The sequence below is a fragment of the Malania oleifera genome, chromosome 2 (genome assembly GCF_029873635.1).
Source record: "Malania oleifera isolate guangnan ecotype guangnan chromosome 2, ASM2987363v1, whole genome shotgun sequence".
Classification (NCBI taxonomy): Eukaryota; Viridiplantae; Streptophyta; class Magnoliopsida; order Santalales; family Ximeniaceae; genus Malania; species Malania oleifera.
The window spans coordinates 51,538,260-51,558,277 of record NC_080418.1 but is presented as its reverse complement, the minus strand read 5'-3'; the positions used below and the strand labels follow the sequence as shown (position 1 = coordinate 51,558,277).

The 20,018-nt window shown below is 36.8% G+C and overlaps 1 protein-coding gene across 1 annotated transcript; it reads right to left on the bottom strand.

Moving 5' to 3' along the window:
• Nucleotides 1–1,532: 1,532 nt before the first annotated feature.
• On the bottom strand, nucleotides 1,533–4,296 carry LOC131149654 (protein DOWNY MILDEW RESISTANCE 6-like). Its single transcript, XM_058100293.1, has 4 exons — nucleotides 3,832–4,296; nucleotides 3,454–3,701; nucleotides 2,106–2,427; nucleotides 1,533–2,024 (listed from the first exon to the last, which is right to left on the bottom strand). The coding sequence occupies exons 1-4, from the start codon at nucleotides 4,123–4,125 to the stop codon at nucleotides 1,749–1,751; spliced, it is 1,140 nt and encodes a 379-aa protein (XP_057956276.1). The 5' UTR covers nucleotides 4,126–4,296; the 3' UTR covers nucleotides 1,533–1,748.
• Between the last annotated feature and the right edge of the window lie 15,722 nt (nucleotides 4,297–20,018).

Sequence of the window (20,018 nt, the reverse complement as noted above, 5' to 3'; positions counted from 1 at the left end):
TTTATAGGTGAGTAGGCTTAGAGGAAAACAAGTGCCGGTTTCCCCTATATCCACAAAACCATCGCCGGTTTTGTGGTTGACGTGCCCAATTGACCCAAAACTATGGCTAGTTTTCTTTCGGCTCACAAAACCGTCGCCGATTTGGGTCCCCACTTTCCAAATTCCTTTTTTTTCTTTTATTTTTCTTTATTTTTCCCTTTTTATATTCATTTTCTTTTATTTTTCGGGTTCGGGTTCCTACATGACCTCTTATCAGGAAGCCACACTTTGACATCCCATTTGAGATCCTTTGCCACATCTGCCTCCACCAATACTCTAGCATACGAAAGTATTTCCCTATTAGTGGTAAGCTTATCAACATACAAGGGCCTCCCAAGGTGAGAGCAAATTTTTCCTAGAGCCTTGAGTTTCCAAAGCTCGATCAGGGGTAGGTGTCTCAATTGAATCCGCACTGGCATGATGTTAAGCAACTCATTATTGAATTGAAATATATCAGGCATTACCTTCAACAACAAAGGTCTACCATATGCAAGGTAAGGGCCTCCTTGTATGACCTGTCTCATGTCCATCTCATTGTTGAACTTGCCTTTATCTCCACCAGGATCCTCTTCATTCCCTCCTCTTGGAGTTGCAGGAACAACATCCTTCATGGAGGTGCCACCAACTTCATCCTTATTACCTTCTTTAGATAGTTCAACTCTTGGGGATTTGGAGCACCCAGCATCCTTGGTAGCCATTCCAGCATTACCAAAATCCTCCCCTCTATCTTTAGTACCTTCAATTATATAAGACAACATAGTATTTTGTTTGGACATCTTCTTCATCTTCTCAAAACTCTGGGGTTCAGATAAATTCTTCTCTTTTTTGGCCTTGCAGTTACCTTCAGAGTGGCCTAGAGCTTTGCAGCAGTTGCAAAATTTTGGCATATTCTGATAGATCACTTCTTGAACAATTGACCTCTCATCAGGAAGCCACACTTTGACATCCCATTTGAGATCCTTTGCCACATCCACCTCCACCAATACTCTAGCATACGAAAGTCTCTCCCTATTAGTGGTAAGCATATCAACATACAAGGGCCTCCGAAGCTGAGAGCAATTTTTTCCTAGAGCCTTAAGAGTCCAAAGCATCAATTAGGGGTAGGTTTCTCAATTGAATCCACACTGGCATGATGCTAAGCAGCTCATTATCGAATTGAAACAAATCGGGTATTACCTTTACCAACAAAGGTCTACCATATGCAAGGTAAGGGCCTCCTTGTATGACCTGTCTCAAGTCCGTCTCATTGTTGAACTTGAATATGGTCCACCCACTGCTATGATGGGAGACCTCAGCCTTTAAATCTTCTATTATTATGTTTGGATAGCTCTTGAGTTTGAAATTGTGTTTGATTTGAATAAAATGTAATATAAACTTAAATTAAAATTTATCAAAATTCCTTCAAATTCAAATCTAAGATTCAAAATTCATGCTCCTAAATGCAGCATAAATTATTTTCAAAAAAAAACTTAAATAGAGTCTATAGCAGAAAATTTAAAATGCCAAATACCTATTATTAAATTTGCCCAACCAATCGATAGTATTTGTTTACAAACACTTACTATGAAAGTCAACAAATTGGTAAGTTGCCAACTCCAAATCAAAATATAAAAGACAGACTGGATAAGATTGGGGCTTATGAAGAAAGTACTTGGACGCATGAAAAAAAATTGTCCTGAAATCCAAGAATTTAAAACGGTGGCTGGCTCTCAATTCTCATTCTGTTGTTGTTCTAACGTGGGGTTGACCATTAAGGCTTGCAATGGGCTTTTCCCCCTAACGGCACTGCTTTGTTGGGCCTTCATATAGTCTTCGTAGGTGATGGGCCTGTATTGGACGGCTGTCTGCTCATTAATCAGTGGGCCAGCTGGTGCAACTGTGGCCGTCAGATCAGGCCCATGGCCCACTGCCACCGATATTCTTGCCCGATCTTTATTCACCACTGCTCGGTGTTCCGCGCTCTTGTACCTTCCGTTGCTCAATACCTATTAACATTGCTATTAACGTTTAAAATAAAATTTTAAAAAAAAAAAAATTTGTAGATTGTGATGTACTACTGTACTGACCTCTAAATAATCGCCCAGATTGACGAAGAAGGTGCCGGGCTCGTGAGGAACGGCTATCCATTCGCCGTTGCATTTAACCTGCAAGCCGTCGACGTCGTTTTGCATTAATATGGTTAATCCGCCGTGATCGGAATGTGCAGAGAGTCCCAGGGTGCGGTGCGGCTCCGGGCACGGCGGGTAGTAGTTAGAGGCTACGATTTGGCAGCCATTACCCAGAGATTTAACTACATAATCTCGGTCCAGACCCAGGCTTTCCGATATCGCACTCGCCAATTTTAACGCCAATCGCCAAACCTCCTCCAAGTATTCCCTCGCAATGTACCTACGCACAAAAGTAAACATTAAACAAGAAGGATTATTTGAAGGGCCAAAATGTTTAGGGCCATCCAGTTGTGGGAAAATTTTTTTTTTTTTTATTCGACTGATTTTTCATCTTTACAAGATTTGTATGGAATAAATGAAGGATAATAAACAGTATTGACACTAATTGTTTTTGAAAATAATTTTATTTTTATTTTTTTAAATAATTACAAAACTATCAATATTTTTTTATTTTTCTAAATTTGTATAGAAAAGTTTGGAAAACAATTATTTTATTTTTATAAATTTTAATTATGGATTTATTTTCTAATTTTTATAAGAAGACAAAATTATTATAGATTTTTTTAATGTATTTTGAAAAAAAAGTTAATTATATTTTACTTTTAGGGTCTAGTGTATGAATTGTCACTAATTTTTTACTGGTGTGGTAGATTTAGTATGATAACTATAACATTGTTTTTTATCTATATTTTATAAACTTCTACAGTTAGACCAAAAAAATTTAAATATATTTAAAATAATCACATGATTAAAAATTTTGATAGATATCTGAAAATTAAAAAAATACATTAATTTTTTTATAATAAAAATTAGCTTACTAACTTTATAACATTTTCTATTAAATAAAATATAAACATTTTAATACACAATCAATGAATTTACTAAAACTACTAATTAAATTAATATTTAAAATATCTATTCCTTTTGTTAAATAATTATATTAACTACGAATTTTTTTTTGGAAATTTTTAACTAAGAATTTCATTGTAATTTTTTTTAGGAAGAAAAATTAACGATGAGTTTTTTTTTCTTTTGTAAGTAATTTTTATTTGAAGGGAAATTAATCATGAACTTTTTTTATTTGTTTTAGAAAGAAAAATAATTATATTTTAATCATGCAGTCTATTGGATGAGTTGTTATTATTTTATTGGATTAGTCTATGAATGTTAGTAATTTCTGAGAGTAATTAGTATTGTATCTATAACAGCAACAGCAATAATTAACAAGGAATTGAAGTCGGGTTACTTGTAATTTGGGGGAGTGTTGGGCCAAAGATGGAAGCTAGTGTGGAAGGGATGGCCGAAATGGCGGAAATAATCCCTCCAATGAAGAGCATGCTTCTTTGAGGTGTTCAAGCTTGTTCCATATCTCACTCGACTCATCACGTCCTCCGACGCATACTTCATCTTCTCTTCCCACCCCATGCTGAAGAACTCTTCCACCCCTCTCAGCATTTCCTCCATTAGCGAGACCTTTACACCATGGTTAATGACCTGCACTTTCATATATTAATCAATGAGAGAGAGAGAGAGAGAGAGAGAGAGAGAGAGAGAGAGAGAGAGAGAGAGAGAGAGAGTGAGAAAGAGAGAGAGAGATTATATATATGCATGCATGGTGTTGTACCCTGAAGAAACCATAGTCGGCGCAGGCAGAGCCAATGGCCTGAACAGTTTGCTCTCTTTCTCCCCTGAGGCCATTGATGAGACCTTTCAAATCTATAACTGGTATAGGAGCATTCCTGACTGCTAATGGGCATTCCAGTAAGGGCAAAACATATTCCGGCGGAAGCGTCGTTAGGTTTGGTTCGGTGTCAACAAGATACTTTACGCCTTTTATGTAGTCGTGGCCGTCTGGCCGGTTGTTGGAGGGAATACCGTCGGCAGAAAATTGAGATGAGGTTCCCAGAACGGAAGCCATGGCTAGGAATTACTATCAATGTGACAGTGGGCATCCGATCCTGACGAGTGACGATCAATGAACAACATGCATGTTCTGTATGCACATATATGTATATATACAGACAACTTCGATGTGCTAAGTGTGAGGAACAGCCATTTTTTTGATGGCACCCGCTCCTCAGATCTTCGTATCGACATTGACGAGTGTCGTTGTGAATTGAAGGCCTCTTGGCACTTGACATGCAGAGAAGACACGCCTGCAGGCTTTACATGCATGTGCGCCGGGATGGAAACTAGGCGTACGTCTGAGGCATAGGTCCAAAATCTAAATTAAATTTGTAAAGCAATTAATATAGTTCGCAGTTGTAAAAATTAGAGTTTTTTTTTTACGAAATTATTTTTAAAAAAAAAACACACACACACACACACAAATATGTACAGTGGGGAGAAAATTATGCAAATATACCTAAAATGTTAGTTCGGTATTTAAAAAAAAATTAAAACACCTACAGCTAGTTTGACGAGACAGCAGGTGTTCGAATGAGACAGCTAACTAGTGTGTTGGTAGTGAGCACATGAAAAACGGGAAGAAAAAATGAAAAAAAAAAAATGTAAAGTAAGGGAACCAACTTTTGAAAAGCCGGTTCTCTGTGAATTTTCAGAGATTAGACCCCTCACCACGCAAAGCACGAAAAACGACAAAAAAAAAAAAAAAAGTAGACGTGGCAAGACTGACTTTTGGAAAGTCGATTTGCCCCCGATGTGGCTTCACCCCATCCACTTCTTCCTTCTCCTATTCTTCACCCCCCCCCCCCACCCCGCGCCCAAGCGCCTACCAGCCCATGACAGCTTGTCACGCGCATGCATCCCTTGTGCACCCGGCATGCTTCCCACCCGGCCCACGCATACTCCCCCTCCCCCCAACCCCCTATTTATATGGCATTATTTTCCATAGGCTCCCCATATACTCATCTATTCTTCATTTCTCCTGCAAGCTCCCCACCACCTTCATAAATTTTAGTTTTGACTTTCATTTTAGATGTCCATTATATTTAATATTGAGGTATGGAGTTTGGTCTAACTAATTCTTTCATCTTGACATTGGGGACTCTACATCCATCCTATAGGGCATGGAAGGAGAATCATTCTAACGCCTTTAAAGAGTATCAATGTGCGCACACATTAGAACAGTGGTATGTTGATCCTAGAAGCATTTCGTGGATTGATTGAGCGAGGTTTGTTAGGACCGGATGAGCCTATGGGTGGGCTTCATGGGTGAACACCAACTTGACCCAAAAGTTTAAGTCTGTTGGGTCTTGGGCCCAACCATGTATATAAGCACCCATCATCCATTCAAATTTTCCAATGTGAGACAAGTTCACTAATGTAGGATGGGAATGGTCAACCTATGTCCTACGATTCAACCCTCACACAAGCACATACACTTAAACACTTTAACTTAAGAATTTAATTATCCGAACATAAACACAATAAATCATGTTTTATTTCACATATTCAAGGATTTTGAAAAGGTGTATGACTTGTCCAGCAATTCAGTCTCACTTGGTTCTTTCACAAAGGAATCAAGTTATATGCTGAAAAATTGTTATTTCAAAAATTTAAGAATAAAAGTTCTATGTTAGTAAACTAATATTCATACAATTGATTTTAACTAGCAAGTACCAACATTGCAATCTATGGATCAAATGGGTTATTCAAAGATGTGATTTTAATCTACTAGCAAGGGTTCACAAGATATAGCAAAGGATTCAAACACAAGTACTGAAGTTACCCATGGATTGATTTGGATGACTTGATATTGTTCCGCACGTAGTTAGGTCACGCCGTAGGTCCTTCATACAAGTTTTGAATCACAAGATGAATACAGCAATGAAGTGTAGATGATGATCGTCATGTGGGTGTATGAAGGTGTTGGCTATGTGGTATTGATGGGGGTCGTGAGAGTATTAGATGGAGGAGGGGTTCATGGAGTCGTTGGATAGTTTACTAGTCTCTCACCACTTGATCTCTGGAGAGAACGACGTAGCCTCACACTACTCACTCACAAAGAGAGGGACAAGTTTTACAAGTTCAAGCAAAGAAATGTTTCTTCTATATTCAACTTCAGCTTTATATCTTGTTTTTACAATAAGAAAGCCTATTTATAAGCATAGCCTGGGAGACAAAGCATTAAACACTCAATAACTTTTAACAACTATTAACCTAACACAATTAATACTTATTAAAAAATAAGGAACTCCAACTCATAAGTATACAAGTCAAACTTAATTGTCTTGCATTATTACAATTCAAATTTAAAATTTAAATATATTCCAAAAGGAAGGCCAAAACCGTGTCAAACCCATTGGTGGGGCCCACAAGCCGTATGGGGCCCGCATGGATCTTGAGTTGGATTTTGATTCAATACTTCACTTGGGTCTTCAAATATGGTCTTGAAGCACCTAATAATCTTGAAATAACATATCCAAGCAAAATATAAAGTCAATATGATAACAAAGTCTTCCATAAAAGAAAGTCTTCTAATCACAATAAGTAAATGATCTTCAATTGATCTTCAATTAGTAAACGATGTCATGAACATCGTTGAAGATGGGTACTAAGAAGCGCTGTCAAAAGAAGCTGAAGCATCTACGTCTGATGCTCAACGAATAACCCTCTGCGCCAATCGAAAAAGATATTGCAAAGTGAAAAGTAAGGTATAGTCCCAAGTGAGTCAGTCGCCTGGACTTTAAATTTCAATGAATTTTGGAAGTCAGTATAGGGTCAGGTGCCTAAACTCAATGGATCAGTAGGCCTAAAGTGGTTCCATCTACTTGTCAATCGCCTGAATAGATAAGGTGAGTTGTGTGATAGTTTCGACCACCCTTCAGTATTTTGGCCATACCTTTCTCCATACAACTCCAAATTGGATTTTCTTGGAATCAATAGAAATATAAGAGAAAATCCCGCAACTTCTATGTTGAATACTTTTTAAGATAAGGAGTTGTTGATAAAGAAAAAATACACATCAATGCGGATATAGAAAAAATAATAGAATTTGGAAAATCCTATTTTGGTGTTTTTCATTCCAAAAATAATTTTAACCTTTTTGAAATAAATTTTGACCTTATAAAAATATTTTCCAAGTATTTTAAAAGGTATCTAGGTCCAAGTATTTAACCTAAGTGTTAGCTTTGTTGTATTCCCAAGAGGGGAGTGAATTGGTTATTTAAAAATTTGTCCTAGGTTCAACTAATTCAACAATCAGTATTACACAATCCTAGGGTCTTTCTATGTAATTGTACACCCAATAAAATATTCAAACAATAAACATAAACATATAGGTGCATAAAGTAAATTGCAGAAAATAAAATTAACACCAGATATGTTATTAGGATTTAGCTAGTACTACCTGCGTCCCCGCCTTGGCTCACTAGCACAAGGATTCCACTAATGCTCACTTAATGGGTGGAGCGACACCGGTTACAACCAGGTCAATTAACGGGGCTGACCTCAACTTACAACCGCACCTTACCAAGATGGTACACCTAGCTTTCTTAACTGGGTCTAAGCCAATCCAGGGCTATTCAACAGCGCTAGTCTCCCTCTTCAGGCCCACGCCTAGAATACAACAGATTCACAATATGATTTGTGTACAAGTAAAGTGCTTCTTACACTAAGCAGATTTGCACCAATATGCTCAACCAAATAATGCACTCACATACGATAGGATATTAAGCTCAAGTGAGATTTTGTTAACTAATGTATTAACTCTCAACAGAATGTATATCAATATGTGTATGTAGGAGTGATGCTTTTGATCTTAAGTTAATATGCTTCTTGTATGAATAATCAAATAGCCTTTATAACCCTAAACAAATATCACAAAAATATTTATCAAATGCAAAGCACAGTAGATAATAGGGTTTTAAGCTTGCTAAAGATATTTTCATCAAAGCACAAATCAAGCTTATGAATCTTGCAATAAGGATGCAAGATCTTAAGTCACGTAAGGACTTTTCCCAATCAAATATTTATTAGTCGAATATTATGGGAAAAATCTCAAGCAACTCTCTAAAAATCAATACACAAGCAAATATAAATGAGAAAGAGAGTTTGAGCTTGTATGATGGATATGTAAAAACAATATCACTCAAAATAAAGGGCTAGATGAGTATAGGAGAAGAGATTTTGGCAATGAGTATGAAAAAATAGAGAAGTATAAATGATTTTGGCCAAAAAGATTTTCAGGGGAATTTAGCCGATCTCAAAACCCTAATCTTGTTTTAATTTTGCAAATGAAGGGGTATTTATAGAGATAGGAAGAATTATAGTCGTTGGGGACACGCTGGGTATTTTGGAAGAAGATTAAGTGAGTTTAATTAAAATTAACCCAGATTTACCTTGGTAAAAAAATGACCAACTCGAGAGGTTTAGTCGACCACTTTTGTAGTTTGGTTGACCGTGGTGCCAATTTCAGTCGACCAGGGTAAATTTGAACTACAAGTACGGTTGACCATACTTGAGGCGATTCTTGAACTCCAAGGCTCGGTCGACCAAACTGAGTTTGGTTGACCGAACTTTATGAACTTCGGACAACCAAGTTCTTTTGAACTTGGGGGTTTGGTCGACCTAGGCGTTGGGACTTCCCACGTGTCCGTTCAGTCAACCTGGTCGTTGCTTTACATTTCTAGTCGATCGACTAAAGGGTCAAACTGTTGACCCAGTGGGGGATTCGATCGACCGAACATGCCAATTTGGGCATTTCGGTCCTTTTCTTCTTACAAGATTATCCCTATTCATATGATGATTAATTTTAAGACAATAGAGCACATTTTTATGCTGAAATGAGGTTCCTAAGGTCAATCTAAGTCCTTTAAGCATATATCCTAAAAAAATCCACCATCGGTAGACCGAAGGGTGATCCCTAAGGTCTTGTGGCTCCCTATGGTCAATCTATGGTCATCATTGAGCTTTTATCCATATCATGCATACAATCTATTATTACAAACCAAATTAAAATTAAATGCACCACAATGAAATTTAAATGTCTTCTTCTGTCTTGCTCTTCAGTTCCATGGAATGCACCAAATTGATGTGAGCTTTAAGTTCCAGCTAGCTTCCATTTTACTGTATCTTATGTCTATGCTGAAATGCAAGCTTGTTCATACACTAAATACACACATAAGACACTGGTGGTTTGTTAGCATCAAAACAGAGATCATACTCAAAAAGTCAACAATCACCCCTTTTTTGATAATGACAAAGACCGAGGAGCAAAATGGGTTAAGCCTAAAAAGGCACCCCCTAAGAATATACATAAATTAAATTTAAGTAATATGGCTCAAGCATACATACCAAAGAAGACATTTCAACTTATATGCATTCATTTTTTAGTAGTAAGGTGCAAATACATACATGCATGTAGCTCAAATACTTACCCCATTTAAAATGTTGTCCTTAAAAAAAATTACCCTATTTAGTCAAACATGTTGCTCATATAAAAAGTTCTCCCCCTTTTGGCATCAGAAAAAAGGGTTAAGTATAAAGATTTGTCATTTAAAACAAACTTAGCGAAAGAGAACTCCCTTTTTCTTTTTCTTTTTTTATAGTATTTTGGGCATTAAACTATTTTAAAGATATAACATTTAGGCACATAAGCAAGGAAAAAAAAATGTCATGTATAAAATCATTTCTTGCTAAATAATAAGACAAATGTAAATAAATAAATATATATATATATATATGTGTGTGTGTGTGTGTGTGTGTGTGTGTGTGTGTGTGTGTGTGTATCCCCCTTATGATATTTTCAAGAAGTAGTGGGGTTGTGCTTGTTGAAAAAGAAACTATAATTTAATGAAAGCAAGCACAAATTTCTCGTTTATCATTTAAGCACACAAAATGTAACCAGAAAAACACAACCACAATGATCCTAAAGATATTAGTCAAATTACAACAAGGATCATATGGCAAACACAAACAACATGTGGCAAAGCAATATATGTCAACTTAAGATTTTCAATATAATCATTTTATTTTAACACAAGCCACATTTAATTAAAAAAAAATCTAAGCTAAAGGTATTTGAGAGCATGACAAGATAAATATTTAATTTTAGATGCTCCCATCATTTGGAATCCTAGCTTAGATGCAATAAACTACTTACACTAGATAGAGAAATATTTCATTATGCCTAGTTGTATAAATAATCATTTTAAAACTTTTAAACCAACCATACTGATTATTAATCATCCTTATCAGTATAGTTGTTCTATAGAACATAGATGCATAAGAGCATATATATTAAGGCATACTATAGAGGTCATGACCCAAGAACATTCTATATCGAATCATAAAGCTTTAAGTGTAATAACCCAAGGAATTTTTCAGCATCTCGTTGACGAACACAGGGGATTCATCAACGATAATATAAGAGGAGCTCGTCAGTGAGGACAAGTTTCGTTGATGAGAAAATACCGAGAGAGGTTTTTGGGGCAGTCTGAAATTCATCGACGAGGGAGGAAGTTCGTCGACGAAATTCCTTAAGGACTCGTCAACGAGATAACGTGTCTTGTTGACAAATTTGCGTAAAAACTTCCTCTCTCTCTCTCTCTAAAACATCACCCACTCCTTCTCTCTTAGATTCCGGGTCCGTTGCTCACCGGATTGAAGATCTGAGGCCACCACGACGCTTCTGACGAAATTCTCTACAAGTCTGCTAGAGCTGATCTTTGGTAGAGATAGTTTGGAGTTCATTCCAAACTCAGGGTAAGGTGTTTTATTTAGAATATGTTTTCCCTGTAGTTATAGAAAATGTTGTATGTAGGAAAATACTTATGTTTTGTTTTGGGGGATGTTGTTTTCAAGGTATTGAGTGGAGAACCCTGCAGGTGTAGGGCCAAAGTTCAGTGAAGGCTTTTCAGAAACTAATTAAAGGAAATATGCTATGCTAGGAAATTTGGATATATTAATAGAAATTTTACAAACATGCATGTATACCTGTATTTATGTAGTTTTAACAGAATATGTGATTTTAAAGTATGTGTGGCTTGAGTAGATATTATTTGATATGGAGTTTTATATAGTTTTTCAGTATATCAAGTTGACCAGATATAGTTAGATATTTATAGATTTTATATAGACAAAAATTGTATACATATATAGTTTTTATTCAAATGATTACACAAATAGATATATACATATATGACAGTATACAGATGTTTACTCAGATCAGTATATATAGTATTTACAGAATGCTATGTTTTTCCTAAATGTCGTAACACTCAGAATATACAAAACATATTATACAGATAGAAGATATACACAGATTATACAGTTATAACATCAAGATGCTACAGATATTACAATATTTATAGTACAGAATTATAGTGTTACGGTTTTTTTTTAAGCATGATGAAAATAGTAAAAGAGTATATATGTATATATATAGTATCAGATCCTTGTGAAAAGATTACAGACAGATACAGATATAGATACAGAATATACAGCACGATACCATTGCTAATACAGATAGAGTGCAACCACATATCTCAAATAGTGTGTGGGTACCGTCAACTGTACTCGGAGATTATGCAGCTCCCTAGTTCGCTGGGTTGAGGGGGCTAGTTTGACGAGGTAGTAGCCAGTCCCACGCCTAGGAGAGTATGTAGTTTGGCCAGGCTAAGGTAGTGTAGAGTATAGTGACTTTCTTGGAGATCCGACCAGATTAAGTCCCGCCCATGGGCCGCACAATCCTGTCATGAGGGGTCAAATCATGACATATAGAGTTCCAGGGATAAAGCACAATTATGTATATGTATACAATTTTACAGTATTTGATAAATATAGTATGATATTAGCAGTTTGAAAGGTAGAAAACTTAAATGATACAGTTATGTTTTAAACTGCAAAAAAATGTAAAATATGCTTTACAGATTTATCATGTTATTACAACTCAGATGTTATACTAAAGTATATGTAACTTAGTCGCCACACACTATTAATAGCATATTTCCACTTACTAAGCGTCGACTCACCCTATTATTCCAACATTTTTTTAGGTGAGCCAGTTATGTAAGTAGATTAGGCTCGCGGATAGAGATTTCTTGATTACACTGGTTATAGGGTGAGTTTGTGACAGAATTTTTTGTTTTTGGGGTAAATGATACTGGAAAGAATGTTTTATGGCTATAGTCTTCATATACTGAATTTTGGTATTGTATAGTATATGTGGTTGTATGACTTATGTTTCCGCTGCATAGGTATGATTGTATATATATAACAAAATGATATGAATTTTAAGGTCGTTACATTTTGGTATCAGAGCCTAGTTGCTAGGTTTTATAGACTCTAGAGTGCAGTGGGAAACAATACCAGAATATAGGAAAAAGGATTTAAGATTTTGTAAAGTAATCTAGATACAGGATTTTGTGGTGGTCTTTGTGTTTTTCTTGGGGTGACGATTTCAGGAAAGCCATAGTAAACTATCAATGAGTCATGTGTTTGGGTTGCAGGATTGGATTTTGGGATTGGGATCAGGAGGGATGATTAATAGAGGATTTGAAGTTTTAGTTGAATAAGTTGGGTCTCTATGGGAAATAAAATTTGAAAACGGTGTTCTACATATTTGTAGGATGGACCTAGGAGGCAGTAGCGCTCACGCTAGTGGTGATGATGGAGCAGGTCCTTTTGGCGCAGGGGCTGGAGATTTAGATATTGTGCTACGTGGTGTGACTCAGCAAGTTATGGCTGAGATAGCACGGAGTTCTAGAGAGTAGGGAGGTCCATCTCCAGTTCAAGGATGTACCATACAAAAATTTATGAAGATGAACTTGCTAGCATTCTTTGGAGCAGCTAACCCTGCAGTTGTAGAGAATTGGATGTAGGAAATGGAGAAGATCTTGACAATTCTTCATTGTACAGATGAGCAGAGAGTCTTATATGCTACATATAGGCTGGCGAGGGTGGCTGAGAGATGGTGGACGGGCACTAGGTTGTTGAAGGAGCAGAGGAAGATTCCAGTGTCGATGATCTGGGCACGATTCAGGGGCGTGTTTTTTGATAGATACTATCCTGCTTCAGTTAGAGAGGCTCGAGTATAGGAGTTTCTAAGTTTGTCTTAGGGGTCAATAACTGTCCAGCAGTATGCTATGAGATTTATCGAGCTCTCATATTTCTGCCCATATATTGTCCCCGATGATGTGAAAAAGGCGAGAATGTTCGAGAGGAACCTGAGGCGAGCTATTTACTAGCAATTGGCAGTACTGAGGATCCAAGATTTCTCAGAGTTGGTTGTCAATGCTATTATAGCAAAGGAAAGTTTGCTGAGGGAGACTGAGATGCAAAGTCAGAAGAAGAGGACCACACCCTCGAGGTTTCAAGTAGGTCCTAGTCAAGGCCCTTGGAGAGGACGTAGATCTGGCGGAGGCCAGAGACAAATGGTAGAGCATGGTGGATTTCAGAGTGGATTGTTTCCTGTCATTTGTCCTAGATGTGAACGGAGACACCCAGGTGAGTGCTGACTGGGGGAGAATGTTTATTATCGTTGTGGGAGGCCCGACCATATGGCTCGATCTTGTCAGATGTCGTCAAATTATGTACCGGCTCCTAGGACATTTTGAGGTGGATATCAGGCACCTTATGGAGACCAGTAGAGGAATACTTCATCGGCAAGGGTCTATACATGGACACCAGGTGACACTGAGACGGCTGGAGACGTGGTCACAGGACCATTATTGCTTTATCATATAAAATTGTTCTTTTGTTTGATACAGGTGCCACCAACTCTTTTTCATCGGCGGGGTATGTTAGAATAACTGAGATAGAGACCCAGCTATTAGATATAGAATTATCTGTGAGTACGCCGATGGGATCGATGGTAAAATGCAAGAAGGTGCTTCAAAATTTTCCAGTAAGTATTCAGGAGAGAGCATTGCCAGCTAATCTCGTTGTCTTAGATATATAGGGGTTTGATATGATACTAGGCATGGACTGACTAGCTACTTATCACTCTAGCATTGATTGTCATTAGAAAGAAGTGATTTTCATACCCTCGGGTGAGCCAGAATACAAATTCGTAGGATCACGCGTACGTACCTCACCACAGTTGGTGTCGGCTATTCAGGTGAGGAGACTGCTATGAGATGGTTGCCAAGGGTATGTCGCATACATAAAATAATTGTCAAAAGAAGAATTGAAACAAGTTGACATATTAGTAGTGAGGGAGTTCCCAAATGTCTTTCTAGAAAAATTGTCTAGTTTGCCGCTTGACTGTGAAATTGAGTTTACTGTAGATCTGTTGTCGGGATATGCACCAGTATCTAAAGCACCATATCGTATGGCTCCGGTTGAGCTGAGAGAATTGAAAAATTAGTTATAGGAGTTGCTAGATAAAGGGTTTATCAAGTCTAGTGTGTCGCCTTGGGGAGCGCCAATTTTGTTCATGAAAAAGAAAGATGGAACAATGAGATTATGCATCGATTATAGGGAGATGAACAAACTAACAGTTAAGAATAAATACCCTCTCCCTAGGATCGATTATTTATTTGATCAGCTTCAAGGGACTCGAGTTTATTCTAAAATTGACCTGCGGTCGGGTTACCATTAGGTGAAGGTTAGAGAAGAAGATATATCGAAGATCGCATTCCATACCAGATATGGGCATTAGGAGTTCTTAGTGATGCCGTTTGGGTTAACTAACACACCTGTAGTATTTATGGACTTAATGAAACGAGTGTTCCATCAATACTTAGATCACTTTGTGGTTATGTTCATTGATGATATTCTGGTCTATTCGAGAAATTTTGAGGAGCATGAGCATCATTTGGGACTGGTGTTGCAGGTATTAAGGGAAAGAAAATTGTATGCAAAATTCAAGAAGTGTGAGTTTTGGTTAAGGCAGGTTACTTTTCTTGGCCATGTGATCTCTGAAGCGAGGGTATTAGTTGATCCGAGTAAGATAAAGGTTGTGGTGAGTTGGGAAAGGTTGGGAAGTATTCAAGAAGTCAGAAGTTTTATGGGATTGGCAGGCTATTACCGACGCTTCGTGAATGGCTTCTCTAGGTTGTCTGGTCCGTTAACACGACTTATGAGGAAAAATGTAAAGTTTGATTGGATCGACGATTGTGAGCAGAGTTTTTAGGAATTAAAGTGGCGATTAGTTTTAGCTCCAGTACTGGCTATTCCTTTAGGGCAGGATGGGTTTGTAATATATAGTGATGCGTCATTGAAGGGTCTTGAGTGCGTATTGATGCAACACGGCAAGGTTATCGCGTATGCTTCAAGACAGCTTAAAGAATATGAGAAAAATTATACTATCCATGATATAGAACTAGCTACAATTGTAACAACCTGGGATTCTTACACAGGGCCTTGTCGAAGAACATGGGGTATTCGTCGACGAGCGCATAAGGGGATCTCATCGACGAAGACAAGTTTCGTCGATGAAAAGATACCGAGAAGAGTTTTTGGGATAGTCTGAAATTCGTCGATGAGGGAGGAAGTTCATCGACGAAATTATTGAAGGACTCATCGACGAGGTGACATGTCTCGTCAACGAATCCAGTCCTATAAATGGCTGAAACTTGGATTTTTAACCAAAATTTCAGCGTAGAACTCTTCTCTTTCTCTCTCCTATGACTCCCTCCCCTTCTCTCTTCGATCTTGGCCCCATTTCTTGCCGAATTGAAGATCTGAGGCTACCACGACGCTCCTGATGAAGTTCTCTGCAAGTCTGTCGGAGCAGATCATGGGGAAAGTTGATTTAAAATTTATCTCAAATCCAGGGTAAGGTATTTTGTTCAAATTATGCCTTCCTTGTAGTTGTGAGAAATGTTTTAGGTAAGAAAATACTGATATTTTGTTCTAGGGGATATTGATGTTGTTGATTTCCTTATAAATCAAGACGAAAATAATGATGTAATATTTTAAGATATAAAGTAAGGAATATTTTATTTGGATTTCTGCAAATAAATTATCGTATTTATTATTGTTGTGATAAATTATAATAATGGGATTTTTTTTTAAATATGTATTATGGCGTGGACTATCCTAAAACTTTGATTGATTCTGAAATGTCTATGAAAAAAAGTTTGTTTAGCTGATAGTGTTACAACACACACAATTCTTCAAGATAAGAAATATTTCCACTACTTGAACAGATCTTCACCAAATATTAATACAATATTTGGTTCTTCAAATTTGATTGAAGCCTTTGGAAGAGCTAATATAAAGTTACCCAATGATACATCATTACAAATTGATGAAATTTTATATTCCAGTAGATTCAGGAGAAATGTGTTAAACTTTAAAGATTTAAGACTCAATAGATATCACATTGAAACTACAAATGAAGGCAATAAAGAAATCCTTTATATTACTTATATTGTTTCTGAAAAGAAACAAATTTTAGAAAAACTACCAACTTTTTCTTCTGGATTGTATTATACAATGATTAAAGTAATTGAATCATATAATGTCTTGCACCAGAAGTGCAATGACCCAAAGTTATTTACACTTTGGCATGATCATCTTGGACATCCTAGAAATCTAATGATGCAAAGAATCATTAAGAATTCACATGGTCATCTACTAAAGAATCAGAAGATTCTTTTATCAAGTGATTTCATGTGTACTGCTTGCTTTCAAAGGAAATTAATTGTCAAACCATCTATTTCAAAGACAAGTCTTGAATCTTTTAGTTTCTTACAAAGAGTTCAGAGTGATATATGTGGACCAATACATCCACCATCTGGACCATTTTAATATTTCATGGTCTTAATTGACGCATCTACTAAATAGTCACATGTTTCTCTACTTTCTACTCGTAATATTGCATTTTCTAGACTTCTTTCTTAACTGATTAGATTACGAGCTCATTTTCCTGATTATCCAATTAAATCAATTCGTTTGCATAATGCAGGGGAATTTACATCCCAAACTTTTGATAACTATTGCATTTCACTTGGAATAGATGTTGAACATCTCATTGCTTATACCCATACACAAAATGGTTTAGCTAAATATTTTGTTAAGAGACTTCAACTCATTGCTAGACCTATGATTATGAAAACCAAATTGTCTTTATTTTTTTGGGGACATGTTATTCTTTATGCTGCATGTTTAGTTCGTATAAAGCCAACTGCTTATAATAAACTTTCACCCATACAATTAGTTTATAGGCAACAACCTAATATATCTTATTTAAGAACTTTTGGTTGTGCAGTGTATGTTCCTTTTGTCACCTTTCAAAGAACTAAAATGGGTTCTCAACATAAACTTAGTATCTATGTTGGTTTTTGTTAGCCCTAGAGTCGTGTCTAGAGGGGCGGTGAGTAGACCTTTTTTGTAAATTTTTATCCTTCTCTACAAAATAGTTATACTTGGCAAGAAATAATCAATTAAATCACAATATAAGCAAAAGGAATAACAGAATAAATAAAAGAGGTATAAGGGAGAAAGGCTTAACACCAAATTTTAACGTAGTTTGGCCTCTTGCCTATGTCTACGCCTTGAAACACACTCAAGGATTCCAAAATCCACTAACCGATCTCCTTTCAAGGACGAAAAAGCCTTTACAATTAGGGAACCAGTCCCCTTAAGCACACCAAGAGCCAATCAACAAGTTTCACCAAGAACCCTTCAGATTCGGTTCACCAAGAACCCTTTTACAATCAATCGAAAGAGGAGAAAATGTAGTTGATACAAAAGATGCTCCTTCTTGAGCTGATTACAACACAAAGCCTCACACTAATCTGTTGTTAGCTTTGGTGTATTCCCAAGAGGGGGTGAATTGAAATTTTAAAATTTATTCCTAAATTTAGCTAATCTAACAGCAGTGTATTTGCAAGCTAGGGTCTGTCTATGCAGTTCCAAATGCACATATAAATATAAAGTGGAAAAATTAAATCATGCGCGACATTCATAATATAACATACAAATACGATAAATAAATTACGAAAAAATTAAATACACACACGATATGTTATCGGGGTTCGACCAATTGTGCCTACATCCCTACCTCTAGTTCATAAGCCCGAGGATTCCACTAATGACTCACTTTACGGGTGGAGCGGTACCGATTACAACTAGGTCAACTAGGATAGCGCACCTAGCTTTCCTAACCGGGTCTAAGCTAGTCTGGGACTATTCAATAGGGCTAGTTTCCCTCTTCAGGCCCGCGCTTGGAATACAACAAATGTGTATAAAATTTGTACATGGAAATAAGCTTCTTACACAAGCAGGTATGTGTACTAGTACAACTCAATATAATCAATGCACCTCAATGATGTAAGAACTATAAGCTCGGTGCTCTATGTGTGCAATCAACACTCAAGGATGTATGATCTCAAATATGCACAGAGTGTTCTAACATATTAATCTTTGAAAGCAAAGTATATTAGATCTCAATATCATATTAGTGTTTCAAAGATACTAACGATAATATTCAAACGAACTCAAAAATATTCTCTTAAATGTATCTAGCACAAGAGTTGTTTGAAATCCAGTTTTGTAAAATATTTTGCACACACACAACAAATAAAGCTTTAAGGAATCTTGCAATGACAATGCTAAGATCCTCAAGCTAATGAGTTTTTCCCAACACAAGATTTATCAAGTAAAATCTGTGGAATAACTCTTTGCTTAACTCCCCAAAAGCAATATCAAATAAACATCCAAACAAATGGGAGTATGAGCAAACTATATTAATCAATAACACAATATAACACTCTCACAAGGATAGGATGTATCAAGGGAATGAAGGTTTGAGAGTATATGGTAGTATTATAGGCAAAATAGGATTTTGAGATTGAGAGGTTTTTTTCACTAATTGTATTGCTAATATCTTACTAATTCTTCCAAATGAGGGGGTATATATAGACATCCCAAAAAATATGACCGTTAAGGATACAAATGGAATTATTATAAAAGTTTTAATATTATTTAATTAAATTAAACTTGTTTAAAATTATTAATCGTGGTAAAATAATGGGGCAACCCGAGAGCACCAGTCGACCGGGGCAAGTTCGGTTGACCGAGTTGCTCGAAGTTCGATCGATTAGGAATTAAATGAACTATAAGTTCGGTCGACCGGAATTGGAGGTTTAGGGTGATTTTTCCCTTTTAGCGCGATTCAGTCAACGGGAAACTTTTTGAACAATCTCGGTCGATCGACCAGACCATTGAGTTCTCACACGTGAGAACTCGTTCAACCAGGGCGTTGCAATGCATTTTGGGCACGGTCGACCATATGGTCAATATGTTGACTCCTAGGGAGTTTGGTCGAATGGGTATAAGTGAACTGGATGAGTTCAGTCGACCGAACTATGGTCAATCTGTTGACCTAACACCGGTTCGGTCCATTGGGAGCTTTTTGTACATGGGAGTACGGTCGACCGAACATGTAATTTTCATACATTTCGGTTCTTTTCACTTTGTGCAAAAATCCTAATCAAATGACCAAACATATAAATGCATGAATGAGTGTCCTAGAATCATTTCTATGTCCTTTTTTGGACACCAAAAAAATTCGGCACCGGTTGACCGAAGGTAGATCGAAGGGTGTTCCCTAAGGTCCATCTAAGGTCATTTGAATTTCAAGTGATGTGTAGGGACCTAGAGTCGTTCTATGGTCTTTAAGCTTTGTAGTTGTACATGCATGATATACACCAATTATTACAGACCATTCCTACTTAAATATTACAGACCTGAATTAAAATAAATATAAATTACAACAATGAATATTCAACTTGGGTCTTCATTTTCCTCCGGGTCTCCGAGTGCCAAGATAAACTTGCACATCAACTCGGCAGACATTAAATACCTGAGTATTTGTCATAATCAAAATAAGGTATGACCCATAGGGTCAACATCTGTCTAGTAATGAATCTTCACAAGAATAATGAACAAGAGAAA

Coding starts and splice junctions, on each gene's coding strand:
- LOC131149654 (XM_058100293.1), bottom strand. CDS start 4,125: ATGGCTTCCGTTCTGGGAACCTCATCTCAATTTTCTGCCGACGGTATT. Junction 3,702..3,831: donor CCGACTATGGTTTCTTCAGG/GTACAACACCAT, acceptor ATGAAAGTGCAG/GTCATTAACCATGGTGTAAA. Junction 2,428..3,453: donor AACACTCCCCCAAATTACAA/GTAACCCGACTT, acceptor TTTTGTGCGTAG/GTACATTGCGAGGGAATACT.